This window comes from Globicephala melas, chromosome 8, assembly GCF_963455315.2.
Source record: "Globicephala melas chromosome 8, mGloMel1.2, whole genome shotgun sequence".
Lineage (NCBI taxonomy): Eukaryota > Metazoa > Chordata > Mammalia > Artiodactyla > Delphinidae > Globicephala > Globicephala melas.
This window is the reverse complement of record NC_083321.1, coordinates 50,025,424-50,051,942: the sequence shown is the minus strand read 5'-3', so window position 1 is coordinate 50,051,942 and position 26,519 is coordinate 50,025,424. Positions and strand designations below refer to the sequence as shown.

At 56.1% G+C, this 26,519-nt stretch overlaps 1 protein-coding gene across 6 annotated transcripts in view; it reads left to right on the top strand.

Annotated features, from left to right (window-relative positions):
* The window catches only part of PDE2A (phosphodiesterase 2A), a 91,200-nt gene that overhangs the window by 22,918 nt on the left and 41,763 nt on the right, over nucleotides 1-26,519 (top strand). For 2 of the 6 annotated variants that reach the window (XM_060303642.1, XM_060303643.1), the window contains exons 2-3: nucleotides 3,677-3,746; nucleotides 23,995-24,066. In XM_060303642.1, coding sequence (XP_060159625.1) covers nucleotides 3,677-3,746; nucleotides 23,995-24,066 — 142 coding nt within the window. Of the gene's footprint in view, nucleotides 1-3,676; nucleotides 3,747-14,669; nucleotides 14,732-23,994; nucleotides 24,067-26,519 lie in introns of all 6 variants that reach the window. The other 4 variants (XM_030836172.2, XM_030836173.2, XM_060303644.1 and 1 more) reach the window with 3 other exon arrangements.

Here is a 26,519-nt window from a genome sequence, read left to right as displayed (position 1 = left end):
ACAAACTTACAAAAGTGTACTCCGCCTTCACCCACATCATGCTCACAGACCTGCATGCGGGACCTTACACACATGCACACACCAGAGCTAACTAACGGTGCCTCACAACTGTGCCCTCTCCGGGGCTGTGCCCACTGCGGATGGGCTCTAGCTGGACACAGAACCCGCAGAGATGTCAGCTTCCTCCTGGGCCCTTCTTGGACTGTCCCCGGGCAGGGCCCCTCGGATGGTGGAACCCTCTTTTAGTCCATGGGCTCCACCTCAAGTCATGGAGAGACTGAGCCACACACGCTGCCTCCTGAGGAGCCCCCACGTCGGGATCTGGCCCTCGCTCACAGTCCTTGGGCCTGGCATGCCCGGGTGCCTGCCCCAGAGAGCTGCCTTCTGCCCCGCTAGGCCTACCTGGATCCTGCCTTCCTCCACCCAAGCCGCTTGAGTTCTCAAAGAGAACCAGGCCAACCTTCACAGGGCCAGAGCCTTGCATGGGGCCACCCAGCATGTCAGGGCAGGGCTCAGGTTAGAACCTGGGCTTCTGGGAGTCTGACCATGGCCAGCAGCAAGAGGATAGATGCGTGTCAGGCACGCAGACAGGCTCCTGGAAGCAGGACACATGGTCATGGGGGATGGGAGCAGATTTGGGGTCTTTGGAGGGCCTGCTGGTGTCACACTCTTATATGGAGAGATGACGAGCGTGAAAGTCTGCTCACCAGTCCTGGGTGAGGAATTGCTTTGTAAGCGCAGTGGTCCAGAGAGGGGTCATTGTTAGGAACGAGGAAGGGCTGGTTCTTGGACAGGGCCTGAGGTTGAATGGCCCAGTAGCCAGGTTGACAGGCTGTCAGCTGAGTCACCTTTTCCTAAAATACCGAGTCTGAGGTAGCTGGGCCACTGGACAGCTTAATGTGACCTGTAAGGTGGGGAGATGAAAAGAGGCGGCTGTGGAGCTGAGCCAGGTACCCCTGAAGCTGGGCTTCCTCATGGCAAAGGCAGGCCGAGGGTTCAGGGGCTGGGAGTGTAGGACCCTGAGTGCATTCTTGGGGACAAAAGGAGAGGTGGGAAAATTAGTTTTTCTCACATGCCTTTCCTCAAGAGGCAGAGAATGAATATAAAGCACAGATTGGAGCCAGATGGCCTGCGTTTGAATTTTGGCTCTACTACTTATTAGTTGTGTGACTGTGGGCAAGTTACTTAGTCTCTCTGTGCTTCAGTTTTCCTTATCTGTAAAATGTGGCTAATAATGGGTCCAACCTTATAGTGTTGTTGAGAAGATGAACTGTGAGTCACAGAGTAAGTGCTCAGCAAATGTTAAAGCCCAAGAGATGCTGGCCGTGCCAGGCCAGGGTTGGCCCTTGACTGTGAGGTCTGAGATGGCCTCTCCTGAAGAACAAACGCCTCTGGCGAGTGGCTGTAACAGATGCCTCCTGGATGCCTTTGTCCCACCCGCATATCCGGAGCCCAAGACTGAGCTGATGACAGATGCTCAGGATTTACCAAGAGATTTGTGCACTGGCCTCAGACTTATAATAGCCCTTACATTGGTCACTCCCTTTACAGAGCAAGAAACTGAGGCCAAAAAAAGAGAAGGGAGGCCTTTTTCTGGGCCAGAACCTTTACATATCTTAGCCCATGTAATGTTTTCTACAGTGTTAGTAAGTAGGACAAATTGCCCCCAATTTGAAGATGCAGTAAAATAAGATGCAGTGAAATTGCCCCCAGACATGACGCTTAGGAAAGGTGCAAGAAGGGGGACCCAGAGGGCTGAGGTAGCATCCAGGGAAGGCCTCCTGGAGGAGGTGGGCCTCCGACTGGCCCCTGAAAGGTAAGCAGGCTGATAGGATCTAGAGGACATTAGGGTTGGGGTGGCTGGGTAAAAGCCTGAAGGTGAGAATGAGTCAGTCACGCATCTGAGTAGAGCGGGAAGTATAAATTTAAGGAACGGTGGCAAGAGGGTCAAAGCTGAAAAAACAAGCTGGGGCTAAGTCATAGAGGGTCTGCCGTGTCAGGCTGAGGGTTGGGACTTTATTGTGCTGATGGTAGGGAGTCACTAAAGGTGTGTGAGCAGGGGAAGAGGCATTGTTCAGAGTTGGCCCTCAGAAAGAGAGGTGGGAGAACTCTTGGCATGGAGGGCTTCCCCCTGAGCTGTGACACAGCTAGGGCTCTGCCCAGCCTGTGTGCCAGGTGCCTGGACTGTGTCCAGGACTGGGCTCAATGACTCAACCTTGAGGAAATCACTCCCCAGGGAGAAAGGGCCCAGATGAATCAGCCCAGTGAGGTGGGGAGCTGGGAAGCTGGAGGGTCACCGAGTCACCCTCCAACAGGGGTGGCGGGTGAGGGTTAAGGGGAGAATTGCAGAGAGAGGGGACCGCAGTACATGGGAAGGATTCAGGTCAGACCACAGCGAGGGCTGTCAGGGGACTCTGGCTGCCTTCGCACCATTGTGGGGTTGATTCTCCTGGCAGTCTTGTGAAAGAGATGGCAAGACGAAAGCCCAGAAACCAACTGGGGAGGGGATCTGACCAAGGTCATAAAGTAAGTAGCTAGCCGGCAATGGCCAGGCGACACCCAAGAGCACCCTCCAGTCCAGACACGTCCCACCGCCCCAGCCGACCTCATGCCAAGCGGAGGCTAGGAACCGGTTGGGTCCAGGCAGGGAGCTGGCCCAGGTGACCCCTTTCCCCTCCGACACCCGCCCCTCCCGCGCAGATGGCAAATCGGGCCGGGCTGAGCCGCCGCGCTGGGACAGCAGGGGGCGCAGGAGCGTCACGGCTGCAGCGGGCGCCTGAGCACAGAGGCCGCTCTGCGGTGAATTGCGCTTCGGCTCGCCAAGTCCCACCGCGGAACTGTGGACTGTGTGGCCCTGGGGCCTGCACCCTCTCTGGCTTGCGGGGACCCCAACGCAGACCTGCCTGCCCAGTGCTGGGGGCCCAGTGCGCCTACCCACAACTTGGGAATGGTGCGCCTGTGTGTGCGCTCGCGTGTCAGTGCGCACGTGTCTCCCTCCCAGATTTGCTACTGCTTCCAGGGCCTGTCAGACTCGGAGCGACCTCTGAAATTTCCCCCGATTTCCTCCCTTTTTCCTGGAAGAAGAGCAAGCCCAGGGCTCCTTGTTCGTGCCAGCGGTCCCTTCCCCTCTATCTCCCCCTCCGGACCGCCCCCCCCCCCCGCCCCCTCACTGCGCTGGTCTCTGCCGTGGGACTGTAGCCTGGCTCCAGGACTTTATTAAGTAAGTGGTGGGGGGGAGAGGATGTGATCAGGAGAGAGGCTCAGAGAGGCGACCCCTGAGAGGTAGTGAAAGGAGTAGCGAAGGGGCAAGAGAAGGGAGCGAAGGCTGAGAGCAGGCTATCAGGCGGGGGATCCTAATAGCGCACAAGCTGGAAGAATCTTGAGAGCAGAGAGATAAGGGAAGTGAGAGCTGGTGGGGGGCTCTGGTGGGGGTGGGAAGATTGGACGAGCTAAGAGGTGCTGTCCGCGGTTGCGGAAGGTGGGCGGGGCCGGGGCGGTCGGGGGGCGGGAAGTGGGCGGTTCGGGGCGGGGCCAGGGCGGACACTCGCGCGGATCAGGCGAAGCCGTCGCGGACGCCCTGGCCAAGAGCAGCGGCCAGGCCGGCGGGCGGGCGGGCGGCTGCGAGCATGGTCCTGGTGCTGCACCACATCCTCATCGCTGTTGTCCAATTCCTCAGGCGGGGCCAGCAGGTCTTCCTCAAGCCGGACGAGCCGCCACCGCCGCAGCCATGCGCCGACAGCCTGCAGGTAGGGCCCCCCGCCCCTCCCGGCTCTGGGCACGAGGGGAACGGGGTGTTGGGTGAGCGCCAGGCCGGGTTCTCCGCGGAGCGTGCTGTCGCCGGTCCCATGGTCTACCCCGTCCCTGAACCCTTCTAGGGTGGGGACCCCAGGGTGGGGACCCCTCCCCAGCTGAAAATCCCACTTCTGTGCTGGGACTGCAGCCCGTACCCTAGAGACATTGAGTCCTTAGCTCACAGTTCAAAGCCTCACGTCAGACTCTGAACCCTTTTCAGATCTGGGACTCCACCCCCAAGCACTGAACTCCCAATCCACAATGGGACCCCTGTTCACACCCAAGAGTTCTGTTTGAGCCTGGAACCCCCTGCCTCCCAGATTAGTGGAGGACCCCTGCCCATAGCCCTGGACCCCCAATATATTTATCAGACTCCAGGCCCACCCAGAACACCTGAACCCCCGACTCTCAACCAGGACCCCCCCTTAGAGCTGGGGCCCCTCATCTCAAGCCCCTGAACCCCGACTCCACAGACTCATCTATGCCCTCACCCAGATTCCCACTCAAACACCTGGACTTCAGTCCTCACACCAGACCCCACCCAGGGTCCAAATGCCTCTTTCCATTACAGTTTGTCTCTCCTTCTCTGCAGGATCCCCCTCCCACCCTCTTCCTGCTTTCCCTCCTCCCTCCTGTATAGAAGATCCTAGCCTTTTCCTGCTTGTCTCACCCTCTCCTCTTGTCTCTCTCTGGGTATGGTGGCCCCCGTTTCTCCTCTGAGTCTTTCTGGGCATCTTCTCCCTCTGCCCCTCTATTTCTTTCTTGTTTGGTCTCTTTTGCCTACGTGCCCCCCTCTCTCAGCCTGCCCATCACTCCCCCAGTTTCTCTAGGTTTCTGTTTTTGTTCTAGGGCTTTTCCCTGTGGTCATTCTTCCCCTTATATCAGCCTCTACTTTGGGGTGGTGAGGGGACAGGCTCAGAATGCCCCGCCGGTGTCCCCAGGACCTCTTCCCCCTCCCCTGTTGTCAGGCATGGCATGGTGTGGGTGCTGGTGGAAGGGGCTAAACATGGAGCAAGCAGCCCTTGGGCGGTACCGAGGGATTTAAGGTGGGTGGGGATTGTGCAGTGGGGCACTGGGGTTCATAACTTATAAACCCCCTCATCCCTGCTGAACTGGACTTGGGAAGCCGGGGGCTTGGGATGAGGGAGGGGAGGAATAGCCTGCAACCTGGTGTCAGTCACCTGTGGTGGGAGGTGTCCAGGGCTGGGCGAGTCTGGGTGGTATGTGTTTGAGTAGGAAGAGCTGGGTTGTGTGTGTTGGGTGTGCCTTGTGTGTGATCATGTGTGTTGTGTCATGTAGTATTGTGTGTGTCATCAGCGGTGGGATTATTGGGGGGATCTGTGGGAGCTTATGCTGAGTGTGAGGACCGTGAGTGTAATGGCGTTGCATGGCGTGTGCAGCTAGGGAGGCCGAGTTGTGAGTGTGGAGTGGTAGGTGTATGTATGACTGTTGTGTGTGTGGGGAACTTATGTGTACATGACTGTGTGTCATCGTGGGGTGGAGTAGTTGTAGGGGCAGCTTACAGGGGGATTGTGTGTGTATTTGTGTGTGTTATGGACTGTTGTGTGTAACCAGGAAGAGCCGCTGGAGGGGTCTGATGAAAGGTTTCATTGGATGTCTTGGTAGAGGGGAGTGGGGGTGGGAGAGCTGTGTCTGAGTGGGTTTGCAGCCTAGGTGACTGGCTTCGAGTCACCGAGTTACATCCTGGAGTTGCTCGGGAAATATATTGGGACCTGTGTGTTGGTGTTTAAGTGTCATGTGTCTGTGTGATGACTGTTTGTACAGCTCTGGGTAGGAAAGTGTGCAGCAGCCAGGGTCCAGGGGGCCAAGGCAAGGACTTGTTGACTCGTGTGTGTGTGTGTGTGTGTGCGCGCGCGCGCGCGCGCGCGCGCGCGCATGCCCAAGTACATGTGGGGAGGAGGCAGTGTGCAGGCAGGACTGTCTGTGCTAAGGAGCTGTGTGTGCCCGCAAACATTTGACATTTTGGTGTGACATTAGGTGTGCACATTATCTATGCAGGGTGTGTCTCTATGTCTAGGTGATGTGTGTGTATTGAATTTAATTGGAACTGTGTGTCTGTGCTTGGAGAGGTGAGTGTCGGGTGTGTGAGGTGCGCGTGGGAGGTTGAGTGTGAGTGTGGCGTGAAGTGTGGGTGTGTGAGCTGGATGGCTTTTCGGTGTGACATGTGGATTATGTGATCTTCTCTCCCTGTGAGCTGTTTACATGTGAAGGGTATCTAGTTAGCTAGGGTATGTGTGGGGAGAGGGGGGGCTGGAGGGCTGTGGAAGGTGTTGCAGGGGATGAGGGATTGGGTGTATAAGGTGTGTGGGGTGAGGAATGAGGTATGTGATGTTCGGGTGTGCAGAATACAGCAGGTGTCCCATAAATGTTTGTGGAGTGATGTGTGTGTGCAGGGAAGGCTTGGCTGCCATCCTGTTCTCGCTTCCCTCCCAGTTAGGTCCCCTGAGATGCCCAAGCCAGGCTGCCTCTACCCTTTGCCCTTCATCCTCCTCGCTTTCACCAAGGCCTTTGTCTTGGGTTTCCGGCTGAACAGGCGCTGGACAGGCGGGCGGCGGGCGATGTGGAGGTCCTGGAACCTTTGTTCTTTTCCTCTTAGCCTGTCTCATGTTTTGGGCCGGGATTGGAAGGGGCGGGGAGAGGATGCACGTGTCTCGGGCTCACTGTGTTTACTACCACCTCATGGTTCTCCGCAGAGGGTGGGGGTCCAGGCGCAGGCACTGAGGCCTGGGTGGTATCCCCGGTGGCGCCTCCTCGGCGCAGTAGCAGCTGGGGCTGGGCTGGGAGTTAGGCAAGTTTGCCAACCATGATGTCTTAGTCCCAAGTGTGGCCCACTGCCCTTCCTTCTCATGTCATCTCCGGGGTGCTGAGAAGCCAAGTGCCCCCTTCTGCATGCTGCCCAGTTCTCTTCCCTTCTCTGTGTGGCGCCCAGAGAGGGTCACTGGGCTGGGAGGCAACCCGGAAGAGCTCAATCTATCTCCACTTGTGTTGACCCCATATCTGATGGGGGGATAGTTGCTTTCCTCACAGAGACCTTTTTCTGAAAAACGAAGCCAGATCACATCTTTGGGGACCCTCTAGTCTGATGGACCCAGTAGGAGGATCCAGGTCATACCCTCCAGAGAAAGCTATGGGGAGACCTTAGTGGACAGTCTGCCAACAAGGACTTGAGAGCACGAAAGGCCAGGACTCCTTGTGGTTGGAAGGCACAGAGACCATCAGAGTCAGTCAGGGGAAGGGGCTCGGGGCCAATGCCTCAGCACCACATTCCAGAACGTTCTCTGAAGTGAGTGGGCTTGAGCTGAGCCTTGAAGGGGGTGTTGGATGGGCAGAGAAATGTGGCCTGAGGCTGAGGAAAATTCTAGCCCAACTGGAAGAAGGGCTCTTGAAGGCTGTTGATCATTCCCAAGCAATACTGTCTGGTTTTGGATGGCCATCCCTGGGCCTCCTCCCTTCTCAAGCTTTCATGTCACCTTTTCCCATCCTGTTGTCTTTGGGCAGAATCATCATTGTCATCATCTTCGTCATCACCGTTTAGGCAGCTCTTTCCAAATTCCAAGCTCCTTTCACAAATGTCTCCTTTAACAGGAGCTCATTCTGTTGTCTGAAAGCATTTATTGAGCACCTGCTATGCACCAGGCAGGCACAGTGTTAAGTGCTGCAGTCATAGCAGTGACTAAATAGGCCTCATGGGACTCCCATTTTCTGTGTCTAAGAAACCCCATCTTCATGGCCCAGCCACACTGTCAGCCCCTCAGGCCTTGGGCAGATGGCCCTCCCTTCTGTTTCCCGCAGCCTGACATGCACATGATATGCTCCAGGCATGCATCCCATGGTGTTGGGGTCTGGCTCCTGCCAGAATTCGAGCTCTTGAGAGGCTGGGCTGGGTCTGCCCATCCCATGTGTCCTGAGCTAGGTTCAACATAGATGCTTATATTGATCATCAGAGGTCTCTAACCCCCTGTAGGGGTGGCAGCCCCGCTGCCATCTAGGGAAACTGAGGCCCAGAGCAGGGAGATCTTTAGGGAGCCTCCTCTTAAGACCCTCCTTTGACCAGTGTTACCAGAGACCAAGAGTGGCCAGGTGACTTGTCCAGGTTTCACAGCAAGGTGGCAGGGCTGGTCCTAAAATACAGCTCTCCTGGCTGCCAGGCTGGGCTCCGGCCCCAGCACCATGCTGCTCCCTGGCTAGCCTCCGTGCTGCCTGTGGAGGGTAAATGATTATTAATGACCCCCCTGGCAAGGAGACAGGAAATGTTTCCCAACCACAGCTGGGAACCTGCTCCCTGCCAGCCCCAGCCACCCATACCCACCCTGGCCATGGTGTCAGCACTGATGTTAGCTCCATGCTGCCTTGGCCTTCTTTCTTTCCTCTTGCCCATCCGAATCCCACCTCCCTTTCCTTTAAGGTGTAAAGGACAAGAAGGAACAGAGCTTTCTCTTTCACATCTCTGTCTCCAACCTGCTTCATCTCCACCTTCTCCCCTGCCCCAAACCAGCCAGAAGTAGCCCCTCCTCCAGCAAGTCTTCCCCAAATGCACCACCAGCCCCTCCAGTGGCCCTGTCCTTGGCTCTGGTCACTGAATCTCCCTCATTTCAGACTCTGGTCCCACTCTGATGGTTTGCCCTGATGGCCCTAAGGCTGGCTGAGGACTTCCTGTGGCCTGTCCTCAACTTCTGTGTTAGGACTGACATGTGGAGGATCATCCCAAATGCTTCCTCCAGGAAGTCCCCAGCCCAGCCCGGGGACTCTCACTTCCTCTGAGCACCCCAGCACTCCCTGTCCGTGCCACACACTGTGTGCTGCCAGGCCTTAATAGGTGGACAGTTAGTGAGCACCTACTCTGTGCCTGGCAGAGAGGGTAGGTAGAGAGAGCATGGTGGGGGCCTTAAATTTCGGCCACACATTGTGCCAAGTCTGAGCAACAAGGCGTCTGCCTCTTGGCAGGTAGACAGACCCAGGTACCAGGGCCAAGGGTGGACAGGTGATAGGGTGGCGGAGGGGCACAGACAAAGATTGATGCTGGTAGATTGTGTGGGGGGAAGGCAGCAATGGGGAGAAACTTGGGGGCCATGGTGGGACAGAGCAGGGGCCCCGAATTCAGCCCACAGTGGAAGGGAGGGCAAGTTGGGAAGCTTCCAGGAGGAAACATTTAAAGTGAGAGCTGAGGAATGAGCCAGGAGAAAGTTCTGGACAGAGAGAAGGAGAGAATGGCGAATGTGAAGGCTTGCTGGTGACAGACAGAAGGAGGGAAGCATTCCATGGAGCTGGATGCTGGACAACCAGAGTGGCTGAGTGATGGGATTGGTGTGTGTGTGTGTGTAGCATAGGAGATGAAGCTAGTGAGGCTGGAAGGGGCCAAATTGTGCAGGACTTTTATGCCATGTCCTTTCTTCGGAGGGAACTGCACACTAGGGGAAGAGATGAAAGCAGTTCAGGGACTGTTCAGACCTGCGTGTTATGAAGCAGCTCCCTGGGCCATGGGGTGGGGAGCACGTAGAAGGAGTGAGGCAGGAGGCTGAGGCAGTGTGGTTCCGACATGGGATGAGACTGAATAAGGAAAAGCCAAATTTGGAGGGGAGGGGACAGAGGGGGCAGAGGTAGAGGAGGGAGCCCGTCAGCTGTAGAGGTGAAGGGAGAGAGAGCGCCACCCTGGGGTATGGGTGGCCACATGAGGGAAGACACGGTTTGAGGTCACATGCCTGGGCCTGGGTCAGGGCCCTCTAAGGAGCAGAAGGTCTCAGAATGGCGTCCCAGGTCAGGAGCTTTGAAGCTAAACGGAAACCAGGGGACCTGGATCCCACTGGGGGCTGCTGCGTCCTTGTCTGTAGCGTGGGGACACGGGATCTGCCCTGGGCGAAGAGCATTCAGAATTCAAAAATTAAAACAATCTGTAAAATATAATACTTAATAAAATTCAAATTCAAAAATGTGTGAGTACATTCCAAAACGAGTTAAAATGTAAATTTATGAAAACGCTAAACATACATCTGTGATGGTTTAATATCAACGGTAAGCCTTCACTGCTTCCCTCCTCTTTGATTCCAGCTTCCTTGAAGCTGCTGCCTCTGGTGTGGCTGGACCCCCAGGGGGTCCAGGACGTTCTGGTCTCTTGTTCAGGGCACCTCCTCTGGGGAGCCTGCTCTCTGGCTGGTAGCGTCAGGGGGCAGGCATTTTGCTTTTCCTGTCCTCCACCCTGAGGGACTTGACCCTTCGAACTTCACCCATCTAGTGTTGCCTTTATTTGAGGGGCCTGAGTACAGACCCAGGGAGGGGGAAAGGTGAGGGAGTTGCAGGAACCAAGGGTAAGAGGGGTGGAGAGATGCAGGGCCCAGTGGGGGTGGGGTCGGGAGGGAGGAGAAATGAGCAAAGCTAAAAGAGCAGCATCGCCCCAACTTGAATATCTGTATTTCCGAAAGTAAGAGTGGCGCCATTTCCGCAAGACTGGGCTACTGAGGTCCCATCTTGCAATTGGGAGCCGGCCATTTCTTGGCTCCTACTGTCCAGTGACCTTGCGTAAGGCCACTTTCTGGGCTGCATTTTCTCACCTGTAAAAGGAGGAAGTTGGGGTGGATGAGCTCTCTGGAGAATCTGGCATTGTCCGTTTGTGGGGTTCCAGCCTTCCATGATCCTCAGCTCCCGGCCAGGGCTGTGTGGATGCGTGGTTGTATGATTCCGACATTCTGTGACTTTAAGATGCTGAGACTCCAGGAGCCGATGAAGCAGACGTTCTGTGATTCCAGGATTCTAGGATTTGATGATTTGATGATTCAATGATTCTAAATGGGGTTTCTGGGAAGAGCTGCAACCACCTGCCTTGTTAATGTCGATGTTCAGTTATTAAAAACATAGCGAGAAGCAATGGAGACAGCTTGGGGTGGCGGGGTGGCCCCCACCCCCAGGGAGGAAGGGGAGGAGGGGCTGGGTTGGTGTCAGTGGGGAAGGAGACCATCTCAGCCTGGGTTGCACGGATAGTTTCTCCTGCCGCAGCAGAACTGGTGTGCGTGTGTGTGCAAGAACCACCACTCCCTAAGCTTTCAGGGTAAGGGGTCATTTCCTTCATCCCTCTGCCTCCAGTCTTCAGTCATTTCAGACTATGGCAGAGAGAGGAGTACCCTTTCCTTCCAGCCCCTAAAGCCTCTGGGAGGAACGTCCACAGTGGAGGAAGGAGAGGCCTGCTTACCCCCACCCTCTCCTTCCCTGGCAGCCTCGGCCTGAGGGGGAAAACAGGACATGAACACTTCCTGGACGCAGACACGGGACTGCACGAAGCCCTGCCTGTGAGGGCCCAAGTACAAAGGGCCTCCGCCTAGGGCAGAGGCCAGGCAGCCAGAGGGGCAGTGCGGACATCGGCTAGGGACCCATTGGCACCCTTTGAGTGCAGGCCAAGGAGGGAGGACCCTGCTTGTGCCCTGGAGGTGGCTGTGAGAAGTGCTTACGGAAGGGAGGTCCCAGGCCAGGGGGCCTGGAGGGCTGATGACCGATGGGGGCTCCCTTGTAGCACAGGCCTCCCGCCCAGCACAAGGCCAGCTCCTTTGTCCGGCGGCTTGCTGCCTCTTGGACTGTGCACAGTCTCAGACCCACATCAAAGGTGGGGAAAGAACCTCCAGGCAGGAGAGAAGGATCTCAGCCCTCTAGAGAGCCCACCCTGGCTGGGGCCCTCAGAACCCAGTACTGCTGCACAAGACCCAGCCTTCTGGGTTCACAGATCAAGTGATGGAGGCTGGGAGTTGGCCCCGATCCCACAACACAGCAGGGCCTAAAACACGGCTTCCTGATTCCCAGTCCTGGGAGCTCCACTTTGCCTGCAGCTCCCCGCTTTCCCCTGGAACGCCTGGAGAGCTGGAGTGGAGGCAGGACTCAGGTCAGGGGGGCAGAGCATTTGTCTGTTACCCACCATCTTTCTCCTCCCACAGGCCAGGAGGCAGGTGGGGTGGTGACAACTGCTCCCTGTCATGCGCAAGGCTGCATTGTCTGCCACGTCCTGTCTTGGCCCTGAGGACAGGGTCCCCAGCAGGGAACCCCTCCCCAGCTCCCTGACCCACGATGGGCCTCCCTGGGGTTCTCCTCTCTTGTCCTCCTGCCATCCCACCCCTCGCTGTCGTCTCTGCTTCCTTTTGAGCTCTCTCCCCATCCTGTAAGTTTCCATCTCTGGCTGTCTTTGTGGGTCAGTCTCTCCAAAAGATTGTTAGACTGTGAGGGCTCTAGGAGGTCATCAAGTCCATTCCTTTTATTCTTCAGATGAGAACAGTAGCTCAGAGAGGGGAAGGTCCCGTCCAAAGTTGCACAGTAGGCTGTGGCAGAGCCTGGGTCACGGAAGCACCCTGTCTTGGCATCAGGCATCTAGGGTTTGAGGACTGACTGTGTCATGACCAACCTGACAGGCTTCTCTCCTCAGCCCTGAGCTGTTCTCCCTTCTTTTCTTTGTCCTCTGATCTGCTGCCTGGCTGACCCCTACCTCAGGCAGACCCTGCCCTTGGGACATAGACCAGAGCTGGGGACTCCATGACTGGGATGCACACCCATGCACGCATGGACACAAAGACACTTGCAACTACAGACAGGTCCCAGGTACAAACCTATACCACGTAGTTAGGAGGCTGTCCTGGAACCTAGTGTTCTCTTCCTGTGAGGTACCACACACCTCCTCCAGGAAGCCCCCCAGGACCTCTCTGCAGAGTCTTCATCCCACCAGCCCCTTTGTGACAACTGAGTCCTATTGAGCCTAGGTTCCTCCTCTGTGACCCCAAGGGCACGGCTGAGTCTCTCTCTGGTCCTGGAGCCCCTCCTTCAGTGTTCCCTCCTTCTGTCTCAGGAGGGGCTTAGCTTCCTGTGGCTGGGTGGGGAGAGTCCTGAGGTCCCCAGAGGACAGTGGGACAATGGGGAGGCGGTGACAGATGAGACATTGCGTCTTTCCCAAAGTAGGCTCCACCCTACCCTGACCTCCTGGCTGGTGTCAGGGACACAGTCCTGGCCTGTGGACCTCTTAGGACGAGGGTCCTGGTCTGACACGCCGCCCCCTGCCCTTTCAGTGCAGAGGTCAGAGCATCAGAGCCCCTGACCTCCAGCAGCAGCTCTCTAATTGGAAGCTGTGGAGGCCAGGTCCCCATGGTACCAGCAGCATATTAACAGAGTGGTGGAGATTCCTGGGACCTCTGGGAGGGGTGAGCTGCTCTGAGTATGGGGCAGGCAGGAGGGTGGTAAACGCTGAGGCTGGGACAGGATTATGGAGGCGCTGTGAATGCCTAGCCGAGACCCCACTCATCCTGTCCACCTTCCCTGTTCTTGAAGTGGGTGATGGGGACCCAGAGGGCGTGGGGCAGGAGCCTCTTCAGGGAGTGGTGGAGAGCCTGGGGGGCAGTGAGAATCAAGTGAAACTAGCACTGCTTCTTCTCAAGGGGCAGGGGAAGGGGCTGTCCTGGGGCAATTTGGTGGTGGTGGGTGGACCATTGGAGGCCAGGGTTAAGTAAAGAAGGTTTAGGCTTTCAGACAAAAGGGATGGACCCTGAGGTCAGGCACTTATCTTGGTCCCCGTCATTTCCTCTGCCGGACATGGCTGGGTTAGCGGGGTCATCGCACAGAGGGAAGGAACTGGGCGAGCCAATGCACACGAGGCCCTGCAGTAGATGCAGGCGCATGCGCGACCTTGCCATGCCCTGGGCTGCAGACAGTCCCCCATCAAGGCCCAGCCATGGAGCCACAGTCGCCCTGGGAGATGGTCCCGTGTAGACCATCATCCCCCATCCCCCCCAGACCCATGCATCCTGGGCAACACTCGGGCCCAGCTGAAGGCACTGCTGAGTAGGGAGACGCCCACAGGACACAGGGACACGTGGGACAACCAGACACCTTGCTACAAGCATCCACACGCTAGGTGCAGCTACTATGGTGCAGCTACTGTCACCCCTATGGTCACCACTAAGGAAAACCGTAGATTCCAGCAGTCACGGGCAGGTGTCCAGAGCCTGAGTGAGAAGACAGGGGCACCAGGCAGGGAACCCAGAACCTCCCCAGCTCGCTGAGCGCCTGAGGCTATTTCCTAGCAGGGATGGGTGTCTCATCCCCCCTCCCCCTCCCCCTCCCCACCACACGCTTCTGAAGCTGCCAAATCAAATCAGCCCCCGCGCCCGCACCAGGCTGGCATAGCGGCCAGCAGCTGACGGGAATGAAGCCAGGCTCAGAATATCCCGCCGCCTGTGCCTGTCTGATGCCTGGGTATGCTTGTGGATGGGGGTGGGGAGGGACAGCCGGCCCCTGGGCAGTGCCTCCCAGAGCGGCTGGGGTTCCGGATGCCACCCAGGCGGTGGGCTCCTGAGAATGAGGAGCTCCTGAGGCAGTGGCTTCTGTGTGTACCAGCCCTTGAGAAGCCGTGGAGTAGTGCTTATAGGATGCAGGTTGGGTGTCCGATTGGAGCCCAGACTGGGCTGAGGACTCCCACGTGTGGTCCCATTCACTTAGGATTCACAGCAGCCCAGCTGGCAGCCCAGCCCAGTGACTGTGTGAGCTGGGCACTACAAATCCCATTTTATAGATGGGAAGCTGACGCTTAGAGAGGGGAAGTGAAGGGAGAGAAGCAGAAGTGGAGGGGACCACAGAAGGAGTAAAAATGCGGTTTTCCACTCCTGAGGAGCCCCAGGCTTAAGGAAAGAGTTTAGCTCTGTTCTCAGAGTTGAGGGACTGAGAATACACCAGAGCCAGGGGCCATGGGAAGCAGGGCGCCATCAGGCAAGGCTCCCTGGAGGAGGCCACCTGTGGGAGACAGGAGACCCCAGGTCTGCTAGGGGCTGGGGGAGGGGCAGCCTGGGGAGAAGGGGAGAAGGCCTGGCAGGCCTCAGCCCCTGGCCTTCTTGTCTCTGCAGCCAGCCGGGACCTCCTTGCACAGGAGCCAGTGCCCCCAGGGAGTAGAGACGGCACACTGCAGGTGAGAGCTCAGCGGAGGGAGGAGTGGGTGGGCTTGGGGGGGTGGGGGGCGCAAGCTGGGGGTCAGTCTGAGCATTGCCCCCACCCCTGGGAGGACTGGGAGGCTGGAGCCGAATCCCAGCCCCACCCCCTCCAGCCTAGGGTCACCCCACACCAAGACCACCTCTCCCACCCTAGAGTTCTCTCCCCCTGAGGATTCGTCCTCCTCCCAAGTCACCTGGGTGTCATGACACCTCCCTTGTCCTCCCCACCCTCACCCAACAATTCCCTCTTGATTCTCTGCCCTAAGTATTTCCTGAACTCCTCTCCTGTTCTCCCTCTGCCTGCCCCAGTCCGGGACTGGTCATCTTTCCCCTGAACAGTCACTGGCTGTCTGCTTTCAGTTGCCCCCATTCTCCATGTGGCTGCCAGAAGGATCTTTCTAACACACAAACCTGAACTTGTCACTTTCGGCTTAAAAATTTTCCATGCTCCCCCTCCCCCTGCTCCCTCTGCAACCCAGGCAGGTTGCAGTCCCCCCTTCATCCGCTCCTGTCTCCCTAGAACCGCTCCTGCTGGCCTCTTCCCCCCTCAGCTTCCCAAATCCTTCTGGGCTCAGCTCTAGCCTCCCCTCCTCCAGGAAGCCCTCCCTGCCTCTCATGCTCCCTCCTCTGAGCTCTCCTGCCCTGGCCACCAGCCGCTGGGGCATTCTGCTGTCTGTGCCTTTAGCACCCTGTTTTCTCCATTATGTGACTCTGTGTGTCTTCCCCTCTGAACTGTGAGCATCCTGAGCCCTGCCTGGGATGTGCCTTTTTCATTCCTGGGTCTCCCACCGCCCTCCTAAGGGTACCTGGTGAGGGCTCAGCGAGTGCCTTTCCTTTGAGATGAGGGGTGCCATCCCAGCCCCTGACCATGCCTTTGGGGGGCCTCATAGGAATCGTTAGTGTCCGTGGGGCCTTGAGCAGCAGAAATGGGGTGGGCCGGGGGTGGTGAAGGTTGGCACAGAGGAGGGGTGTGTATGAAATCGGACCAAACAGCAAACCTCAGATGAGCCTCCTTTGTGCCCAGGGCCTGGCTGGGAGGAAGGGGAGGCTGTTGCCATATCAGCCCCTCCTCTGGGCCAGGAGCTTTAGACACACTTCCCTGTTTAATCCCCACAACCTCCCTGGGAGGCAGGGGCTGTTATTCGTCTACTTTGGGGAAGCTGAAGCCCAGGGGGTCACACTGTGAGTGAATCGGGTCACACAGTGAGTGAATCAGAGGCAGAGCTGAGAGTGGAGCTGTGTCTCGTGCCCAACCCTTGCTCTCTCCCTGCCCTCGGGTGAGATGGCAGAAGACGCTCACACAGGGCCTGGTGCCTAGTGGGGTCAGCGTGGGCTCACTGCTGGGACACGGAGCCCAGCCCTGAGAGTGTGCCTGCAGCTGGGCGCTGGGGAAGGGGGAGGGAGCAGGGGAACAGGAAAGTCATTATTAATTTATTTATGGTTACGGCATTCCCCATGGGGTGGGGGCTCCCCCCAGAGCTGGGACAGATGGTATTCCTGGGAGCCAGCAGTGTCTCAGCAGCTGCTGCCACCCGCTAGGAAAGACTGGATTTGTCATCCTCCCAGGAAGTGGAGAGGGGAGAGAGCTTTGGAGAAGCTGAGACCATCCTGGACAATGGGAGCTGGGTCCCAAGGGAAAGAGTAAGGCCCAGGCTTCTTGTTTATGCCTCTGTTCATAGCTTCCTTTCCCTAGACCCTTGGCCATGCTCCCTGCAAATTCAAGTTCTGCCCTTCCTTTCTCCCCCTCCCCATGAGGCATCCCCAGATCATCCCCATTTGCTCCCTCTGCCTTTCCTTGGCCTGGGTCCTGCTGCCCCCTCTCTCATACTGAGGATCTTGGGCTTTGAGCCCCTCAGTTCTTAGCTCCATCCTGCCCCCAGCCCCACACCCACCACAAAGATGGCAGGTGTCTTCCTGGCCTCTGGGCGGAGCCTGCTGTGTTTCTGGGTTTACTTAGCACCCTTTTCCGAGTACCCAGGCCCACACTCAGCCCTGCTGGGGAGAGACAGGTTGATGTAACATAGAAAGGATAGGACTGGAGAGAATAGGGACCCTAGGGTGTTGCTCAAACTATTGGGACCACTGGAGGGAAAGAGGGAAGAGGGATGGGAGACTGATGAAGAGCCCTCCTGAGGGAGCAGAACCTGGGGAGATGACGGCCTCATCCAGTGGACAGACCATGGGGTCAGATGGGCATGAGTTCAAGTCCCAGCTTCACCACTTCCTAGGTGTGTGACCTTGGGCCAGTCCCTTAACCAACCTGAGCATCAGTTTCCTCACCTGTCAAAGGGGGATAAGAAGCTTCATCATTATTGGACATAATCACTAGTATTGGGCAAAGCTGCTTGGAGAAGTTACAAAGACAGTATGTGTGAGGTGCCTGCCTCAGGCCTGGCCCACAGAAGGTCCTTGGAGAGAGTTGGTACCCTCCCTGCTTCCCTCAAGGGTGAGATCCTTGGGGCCAGGTCTAGACAGCTGTGCTCTGTGAGACAGGGTGCACTGCAGGGCTGGGCTGGTGTTCATGGAGGTTCTGTGGGTACAGCACGTTCTCCTGGCACTGGCAGCACGACAGCCACGAGAGCAGGCCTGCCAGGACCCATTCCTACCTAGCGGGCGTCTGTTCAGCACACCGGCTTGGGATGGCCCCCTGGCCCCTGTGCCAGCTGGCCGGCTTGGGAGAGGGGCTCTTCAGGCACAGTCTGCAATCCTCCTTCAGCGCCAGGGCCATTGCTCTCTCTGGATGTCAGGGCTGAGGCAGTTCAAGTAGTAAGCTGAGCACTCTGGGTCCATGCCCTCTCTGTGCTGGCTCTCAGAGCCGAGATGGGGGCTTGGGAGCCCCAGCTGGGGCAGGGGCTGGGGAAGAGGTAGACATGGACAAGGTTACAGGTATCCACGCTAAGCACCCTAATGCTCTGCCTGGAGTTGACTCCTCTATTCCTGCCCATGGGATAAGGAAAGACCACACCCTTGTCATGGCCTTGCCAGCCATGCCTGCTGGACCTCCTCATGTCCATCCCTTGTCCCCCAGACATGGCAGTGCTCACTTCCAGGACACCCACTCTTCCTGACCTCCCTGACTTTGTTCGCACTGACCCCTCTCTCTGGAATGCCTTTCCCTTTTTTCTCCACCTACTCCCTTTTCAAGCCTCAGATTAGATGCCACCTCCTCTGTGAAGTCCTCTCAGATTGCATCCTCCACCCAGCTCAAGTCAGCCTCTCCTTTATCCTGGGCACTCACAACGCCAAGCTTCCCTGAGCTTACAGTGGGATAACTTGCTACCCCATGTGGTTATATATCCTTTCCCACGTAGTTGTAATGGCTATACATCCTTTCCCCCATAGTTATAAACACCTGACAGGTAGGAACCAAGGCTGAGTCCCCTTTTTCTCTCCTGGGCCCATGTGGTTTTTTAGGAGATGCTCAATAAATGCTTCCTGATGGAATGAGAATGGCTGTGGGCGGGGGGTGGGTGGGTGGGGTGCGGTTGGAGTAGTTCTAAGAAGGGGGCAGTTGCTGTATTGGGTGCAGTCTCGGAGACTTCCTGGAGGAGGCAGCCTTTGAACTTTGAAGGATGGGGAGGGTCAAGGTCCCTGATGAGACCAGAGATCAGCTGGATAGTCAGAGCCATGTGGTCGACTTCTGAGAGGACCTCCTGAGGGCAACAAGGACCAACAAAGGACTGGGACCAAGAACACAGAGGAGCCTGGAACAAGGACTCAGGGCGTGCTGCAGGAGACTGGCTCCATGCTGAGAACCCAGCTCCAAACACCTCTTTGCCCCTGGGTCCTGGTCTGAGGAATGCTTGGTCTCAGAGTTTGGAGTGAGGCTGAGGCCAGCAATGGTGAATAAGTGGACCCCCGTGGTGGGACAGCCATAGGCAGGGGCAGGAGCAGCTGGTCCTGTCTGGTAGGATTGCTATGGGGGTTGGGAAAGGCTTTGTAGGTGAGAGGAGCAGCTTGTGCAAGGGTTTGTGGGAAGGGTGCCCCCAGGTCTCCACAGGAGAAGGCTGACATGTGAGTGGAGCCCTGGTTACTATGCAGGGAGCATTGGGGCGAGGCTGGAAGGGCTGCTGCAGGCAGCACTTTCCAGGCTTATATTTAAAATTCTTAAACGAATGCTCCTAACTGGCAGATGTGCCAGCCTCCTTCTGGATTCCGCACATCAGGAGCAAGTGGCCTCCATGATGCCCCACAGCCCCGAGGGAGCTGCTGACAACAAGTTGGCCATAGCATCTGGCATCCCTGGGGGCCCGAGGCCCTGCCATCTGTCTGGGCCCACCTGTCGGGCTGCACAGGCCCAGGGTGTGCAGGAACTTGGGCCAGGGAGGCGGTCTCAGCTGCCACCACAGCCTGTTTCTCTGTCTGTCTGTCCATCCATCTGTCCACACCCCTGACTGACCAAGGACAAGGCAGAGATGGGCAGATGCAGGTCCTGCCGTTAGAGAAGCCTAGTCTGAAGGGGGAGGCATCAAGCACCAGGGATTTTCACCCAGAGAAGATGCAGCTGAAGCTGGGCCAGGCTTGTGGGCAGGCCAAGGCCCAGGGAGGTCCCCTTGAGGCCTTGCAGTGGAGGCTCAGAGAGAGGTGGAGACTGACTCAGAGTCACACAGCAGGTCTGGGGCAAGGCCGGGCCAGATGCTGTGGGCCCCAGGGCTGGACGAGGTTCCTCTGGCTGGCCCCTCCCCTCCCCCCACTCTGCCTGGCCCTTGGCTGTAAACACAGAGAGAACAAGTTCCGTTTCCCGGGAAATATTTATCTTCGGCCGTGTGGGGAGCGTGCGCTGGCCTCCGCCTGTCCTTCCTGCGGGCTGGCCTGGGGCAGGAGGTGAGGGGGCTTGGTGGCCTTGAGGGGCAATCTGGGGGGATCGAAGGCAGGGCCAGGAAGGGCATGCCCTGAGGCTCCGGCCTGGAGCTGGAGTCTGAATGCTGGTGTGAGAGAGGAGGGAGCAGATGGGAGAGAAACTGGCAGCCTAACCTCACGGCCTCTCACATTCCTATCTTCATCCCTGCCAACCTGTCTCCTCCGGTTCCTGCCTCCAACCCTTGGCTCCTGTCTGCTGCCCCCACCTTGGGATGCCTTTTCTTCCACTTCCTTGTCTGTCCCAGCTCTCAGCTGGCTTCCTCTGGGAAGCCTTCCCTAACTCCCTAACCCCCTAACCCTGTGTCCTCCGCCTTTCACGCCCAGTCCCTCTCCTCTGGCTCCCAGTAGCTTCAGTCTGAGCCCCGCAGACCAGCTAAGGTCTTGTCCCAAGCCACTCAGACAATGCAGACAGCTGCGTCCAGGCTGCCCAAGAGTCCCCCGTCTGGGAAGCACAGGCCTGGGCACTCTGGGAGTGGGGCAGGGCCCAGAGGTCAGCTCCTTTCAGTGACACAGCACAAGCCCAGGTACGCGGGGGATCCAGGTTGATTGAACAGGGGAAAATCCCACGGGCCCAGCGAGGATAGGGGCAGGTAGAGGGGCCCAGGGCTCCTGCCAGCCAGCTGGCTCTGGGGCTTTAGGCTGTGTATCCCAGGCTGGGCCAGGCCTGACTGGGGCCCTGACAACAGGAAATCCTTGAAGGAGCAGGCAGTGGCTGAGCACAACAACAGGAAGCAGCCTTGACATGGGGCAGCAGCTCTGGCGACTGGACCCAGCGGGGGCGGGGGGAGCTTGTGGGACCCAGGGTGATGCTGAGGGTGGCACTGAGACACTGATTGTGGGGCAGCGGGTATTCTGCGGTGTGATACTGAGCTTGTGAAATCATGGGATACTGTGTGAAGAGTGAGTCATTGCATGTGACACTGAGTATGTGACACTGAGTGATAGCGAGTGTCTGACACCACTTGTCCAAGACTGTGTGAGACAGTGGATGTGCCACCAAGTGTGTGACACCGATACTGTGTGATACTGATTTTGTGATGCTGAGTGACCAAGTGTGACACTGAGGGTGTGACACCGTGAGGATGAAATATGTAAACACAGATGAATGACACTGTGCAATAACAGGTGTGGTCCTGAGTTTGGAGCTCAAGTGTCTGACACTGAATGGTCAGTGTGGGCCCCAGGCATATGGTGAGTCTGAGTGTGCGACCAAGGGCGTAACACAGAGTGACATCAAGTGTGTGAAAACCAGGGTGTGATACTGTGTGACCCTGACCCTGACATTGAATGTGTGATGCTGTGTGTAATGGTTGTGACCACGTGCACTGTGAACACACAACCCTGTGTGTGATACTGTCATGGGAAGAGCCCGACGGGTTCAGGCAGGGAAATGACATGATCCAGTCTATGATTTTGAAAGAGTCTGTACTCTGGCTGCAGAGTGGGTGCGGGGGACCAGTTGGAGGGGCCAAGAGGAGACGGGCAGACAGTCGGAGGCTGCTGCAGCCCCCTAGGCAGGAGATGGTGGTGCCTGGGCTAAGGGGTGGGCAGAGTTGGAGAGAAATGGACAAACCTTGGAGATATTCGCAGGTAGAAATGACTGAACTTGCTGATGAATTGGAGGATGAACCAGAAGGAAAATGGGAGGATGGCTGCCAGGTTTCTGGCTTGAAGAACCAAGGGATGGTTGGTGGAGATGTTACTGGGATGGGTAAAGACTCGGGGAAGGTCAGGGTTCATGGGATGGGGGAGGACAAGGAGGCAGAAACTGACAGACCTGTTTCGGATGTAAGTCAGACGTCCAGGTGAAGACATCCAGTGGGCAGCAGAGGCCAGGCTGGGGATATATCTAGGAGTCAGCAGGCAGAGCTGCTTTATTAAACCATGGACCTTGCTGGGATGACCTAGGGAGAAAGCGTAGTGAGAGAAGAGGTGAGGAATGAGGACTGAGCCCTGAGGTGAAGGGGAGCAGCAAAGAGAGGAGGGGCAGCCAGGGAGGTGGAGGAGACCAGACAGGTGAAGCCAGAAGTCACGGGAGGGGAGAGGTTCACCAGGGAGGGAGGCTGCCACGCTGTCAGGTAAGGTGGGATCAGGGAGATTGTGCTGGGCTGGGCCACGTGCTTAAATAAGCCTGGCAAGAACCCTGTTGGGGACAGGGTGGGGCCAGAAGCCAGATGGCCTGTGCAGGTGGTAAGTGGAGGTGAAGACAGAGCATAGTCAGCCCTTTGGAGACCTTCCACTGTGAAGGGATGCAGAGGAGAGGCATGGTTGCTGCAAAGAGGTGTGAGGTCAAGGGAGAGTACAATTTTTTTTATTATGGAATATTTTAAACACACAATAGGAGGGAGAAGGATATAATACGCTTGCCATATACCCCTCACCCAAATCTAGCAGTTATTAAGATTTAGACATATTTAGTTCATCTACCCCTCTTTTCTTTTCATTTTCCTTTCTTGAAATACATTATTAAAAATTTTTTTAATTGTGATAAAATGTGCATAATATAAAATTTACCATCTTAACTGTTTTTAAATGTAGGGTTCAGTGGTGTTAAGTACCTTCACATTGATGTGCAGCCATTTTCCAGAACATTTTTCACTTTGCAAAACTGAAACTTATACCCATTAAACAATCTCCCCCTCCCCCCAGCCCACCACTCTTCTACTTTCTGTCTCTATGAATCTGACTATCCTAGGTATATCATATTAAGTGGAATCATACAGTATTTGTCTTTTCATGACTGACATTTCATTCAGCATGATGTCCTCAAGGTTCATCCATGCCATGTTATAACATATGTCAGAATTCCCTTCCTCTTTGAGGCTGAATAATATTCTATTGCATGAATAAACCACATTTTGTTTACCAGTTCATCCATTGATGGGCACTTGGGTTGCTTCCACCTTTTTTTTTTTTTTAATTTTTATTTATTTATTTATTCATTCATGGCTGCATTGGGTCCTCGTTTCTGCACGAGGGCTTTCTCCAGTTGTGGCGAGTGGGGGCAACTCTTCATCGCGGTGCACGGGCCTCTCACTATCACGGCCTCTTTTGTTGCGGAGCACAGGCTCCAGATGCGCAGGCTCAGTAATTGTGGCTCACGGGGCTAGTTGCTCCACGGCATGTGGGATCTTCCCAGACCAGGGCTCGAACCCATGTCCCCTGCATTGGCAGGCAGATTCTCAACCACTGCGCCACCAGGGAAGCCCTGCTTCCAGCTTTTGGCTTTTATGAATAGTGCTGCTGTGAACGTGGGTGTACAAATAGCTCTTTAAGGTCCTGCTTTCAATTCTTTTAGATATATAACCAGAAGTGGAATTGCTGGGTCATATGGTAACTTAATCTTTAATTTTTGAGGAACCACCATACTGTTTTCCACAGCAGCTGTACCATTTTACACTCCCACCAACAGTGTACCAGGTTCCAGTTTCTCCACATCCTCACCAACACTTTTTTCTTTTTTCTTTAATTAATTAGTTAATTAATTTATGGCTCCATTGGGTCTTCGTTGCAGTGTGCGGGCTTCTCATTGTGGTGGCTTCTTTTTGTTGCGGAGCACAGGCTCTAGGCCTGCGGGCTTCAGTAGTGTGGCTCGCAGGCTCAGTAGTTGTGGCTCGCGGGCTCTAGAGTGCAGGCTCAGTAGTGGTGGCGCACGGGCTTCGTTGCTCCGCGGCATGTGGGATCTTCCCAGACCAGGGCTCAAACCCGTGTCGCCTGCATTGGCAGGAGGATTCTTAACCACTGTGCCACCAGGGAAGTCCTTTTTTTTTCTTAATAGCAGCCATCCTAATGAGTGTGAAGTGGTAGCTCATTGCGGTTCCTTTTTTTTAAAGTACATTTATTTATTTTTTATTTTTTTATTTTTGGCTGCGTTGGGTCTTCGTTGCTGCACATGGGCTTGCTCTAGTTGCGGTGAACCGGGGCTACTCTTCAGTGCGGTGCGCGGGCTTCTCATTGCAGTGGCTTCTCTTCTTGTGGAGCACGGGCTCTAGGCACCCCAGCTTCAGTAGTTGTGGCACGTGGGCTCGGTAGTTGTGGCACACGGGCTTACTTGCTCTGTGGCATGTGGGATCTTCCCGAACCAGGGCTCGAACCCATGTCCCCTGCGTTGGCAGGCGGATTCTTAACCACTGCACCACCAGGGAAGCCCCTCATTGTAGTTTTGATTTGCATTCCTTGATTATTAGTGATGCTGAGCGTCTTTTCATGTGCTTGTTGGCCATTCGTACATCTTTAGAGAAATGTCTATTCAAGGCCTTTGCCCATTTTAAAATCAGGTTGTTTGTTTGCTTTGTGGTTGAGCTGTAGGACTTCTTTATATATTCTGGATACTAACCCCTTATCAGATGTATGATTGCAAATATTTTCTCCCTTTTTGTAGGTTGCTTTGCTGAAGTATTTTAACACAAATCTCAGACATGATGTCATTTCACCAAAGGTGGATATTTTTAAGGTCAGAAGGTCCTGGATGACGCTGAAATGAGACAGTGCAACACAGAGCCAGCTTGGAACTGTATGTGTAAGGCTGTGTGAGGGTGACACTGGGGACCTTGAGACATTGTGTGTGACGCTGAAGGTGGGCCACCCTGATTGAGGGCAAAAGTGATAGTTTCACTGTGTGTGGCCCCGTGACAGTGATGTGTGACACTGTGGACACTGTGAAGTGATTGTGTGTCACTGAGTATGTGGGACATGCCATATGAAGGTGACAGTGATCGTGTCCCTGTGTGTTGCCCTGAGGTGGTGAGTATGACACAGAGTGGATGCCGCATGGGAATGAGAGGGATTGCGGTGTGTTGTGGTTGACGGGGGTGTGTGCAATCGTGTCGGATCAGCGCCAGCCTCAGCTGCTGACCGTCAGACAGAGGACAGACATCACAGAGTGGACAAGGAGAAACGCTCGATGGGGACAGAAATGGTGTCTGGGCCCAAGTATGAGCTGGCGTGAGGCCTGTTCCTTTCTCTGAACTCTCCAGGAAGGCTTCCTGGAGGCAGGGCGGGAGCTCGGTAGTGGGACGCTGCAGGTACCTGTTAAGCTATGGTGTCAGACAGCCCTGTCTGGCTGTGATATTTAGCAAGTTATTTTATCTCTTGAGCCTCAATTCCCTCAAGTATAAAATAGGGTGGTTGGGAGGATTACGTGAAATGGTGCTTTTAAATGAGCACAGTGCCTGGCACTGAGCAAATGCTCAGTGGTCTCTTGGGGAGACCACCCCTCAAATCCGTGTGCCCAGACACCTGGTGTGATGGGAGTGCCAGTGGGTGCACAGAGAGGGTGCACAGAATGAATGATGTGTTCTGTGCCCTCAGCCCTGCCTCTCCCGCCCCTTCTGTCCCCTGCTCGGCATTGTCAGGGCCTCCCCACCCCAGCTTGCTCCCCCCCACTCCTCTCCCTGGCTCCTGCCGTCCTCACCCGCTCTCAGCCTCCAGCCCAGGCTCCTGCAGCCTCATTCAATTAGGCCGATGCAATTTGCTCAAGAAAAAAATGCCATAATTTGGTTAATCACACCAGTAGGGGATCTGGCCCTGGTGGGGTGGGTGGGGATGGGTAGGAGATCCACCCCAGTAGCTGAGAGCACAGGTCTGGAAGTGCCTGTCTCTTCGGAGGGACCCACCCCACCCACTCCCTTGGGTTCCATTCTGGAGCCAGAAGAGTCCAGAGCTTGGGTCTTCCCAACTCCAGCCACAGAGATCTTGAGACAAAGGCTTGGAATGACCGGGTTCACTTGTGACCCTGGAGGGTCCCTGGCCCTTTTCCATGCCTCAGTCTCCCTGTCTGACAATGAGAGTGGGGTGGGGGGTAGTCTCTGAGCCTTTGGCCAGCATAGCTGGTCTCTGCATCCCAGATCTGGTCAGTCCCCCCTTATGGCTTCCGTAGGGCCTTCTCTTGGGCTTTGGAGAGGGTGGGGTAGAGGGTGGGTGAAGGGGACAGAACCCTAGGGGGAGTTAGGAGGGGGCGGGTATCCTCAGAGCCTCATCTCTGTCCAGAGTCAGAGACCCTCTAGTCCCAGGCAGCATACCTGGAGCAAGGGCAGGAAGAAAGGGAGCTGGTATTTCTTGGTCACCTGCAGGGCCACAGCTTCTAACCTCGCAGGTTGTACCTTGCTTGCACAGGGCTCCAACAGAGGCAGGGTGGCACTAAAACCCAGCTCATTCTCCCCCACCAATCCTTGCCCCTCAGGCTGCATTTGCCCAGAGGGTTGGGGTCACCTCTTTGTAACTTGCACAGAGGTGGCCTAGCCCCTAGCTGGGAACAGCTTAGGCAGGACCTCATGGTTCCACTTGAGTCTTCCCAGTGGCTCTGGGAGAAGGCACCATTTTATAGGTGAGGAAACTGAGCCCAGGGAGGTGAAAAGCTTGTCCAGTGCCACACAGGTGGTGTGTGGCAGGGTAGGGATGTGAGCCCAGGTCTGGCAGAGGTGATGGAGGAGGTGGTGGGGTCCACGGGGCAGGAGAATCAAACCCCCCACAGGCACAGATGCCAACACTCAACCATAAACTCGTTCACTTGCTCGGAGACAAAACCAGCCACTGGTGCGCTCACAGTTCCACAGACAGCTACACACTTGCCGCACACACCCAGGCTCACACAGACACTGACAACCCACATCACACATGCACGGGCAGCCGTACGTGCAGATGGCTTGTGCACAGATGGTGCCTCAGGGGTGCTCACACATTTACACTTTCACACACATTCTCCCGGAGTCCCAGAGCCACATGCTTTCACACAGATATCCTTCTAATAACCCAAGGGGCATATTCTGCTGTGGTTACATGATGGCCTGTAGGGACATGCATCGTGGACAACTAATGGGCAGGCCACACATGTGCTTAGGTCACTAGCAAAGCAGGAGCGGCCTACAAAGTGGGAAAAGAAGTCAGTTGTGATGAGTGTGTTCAGAA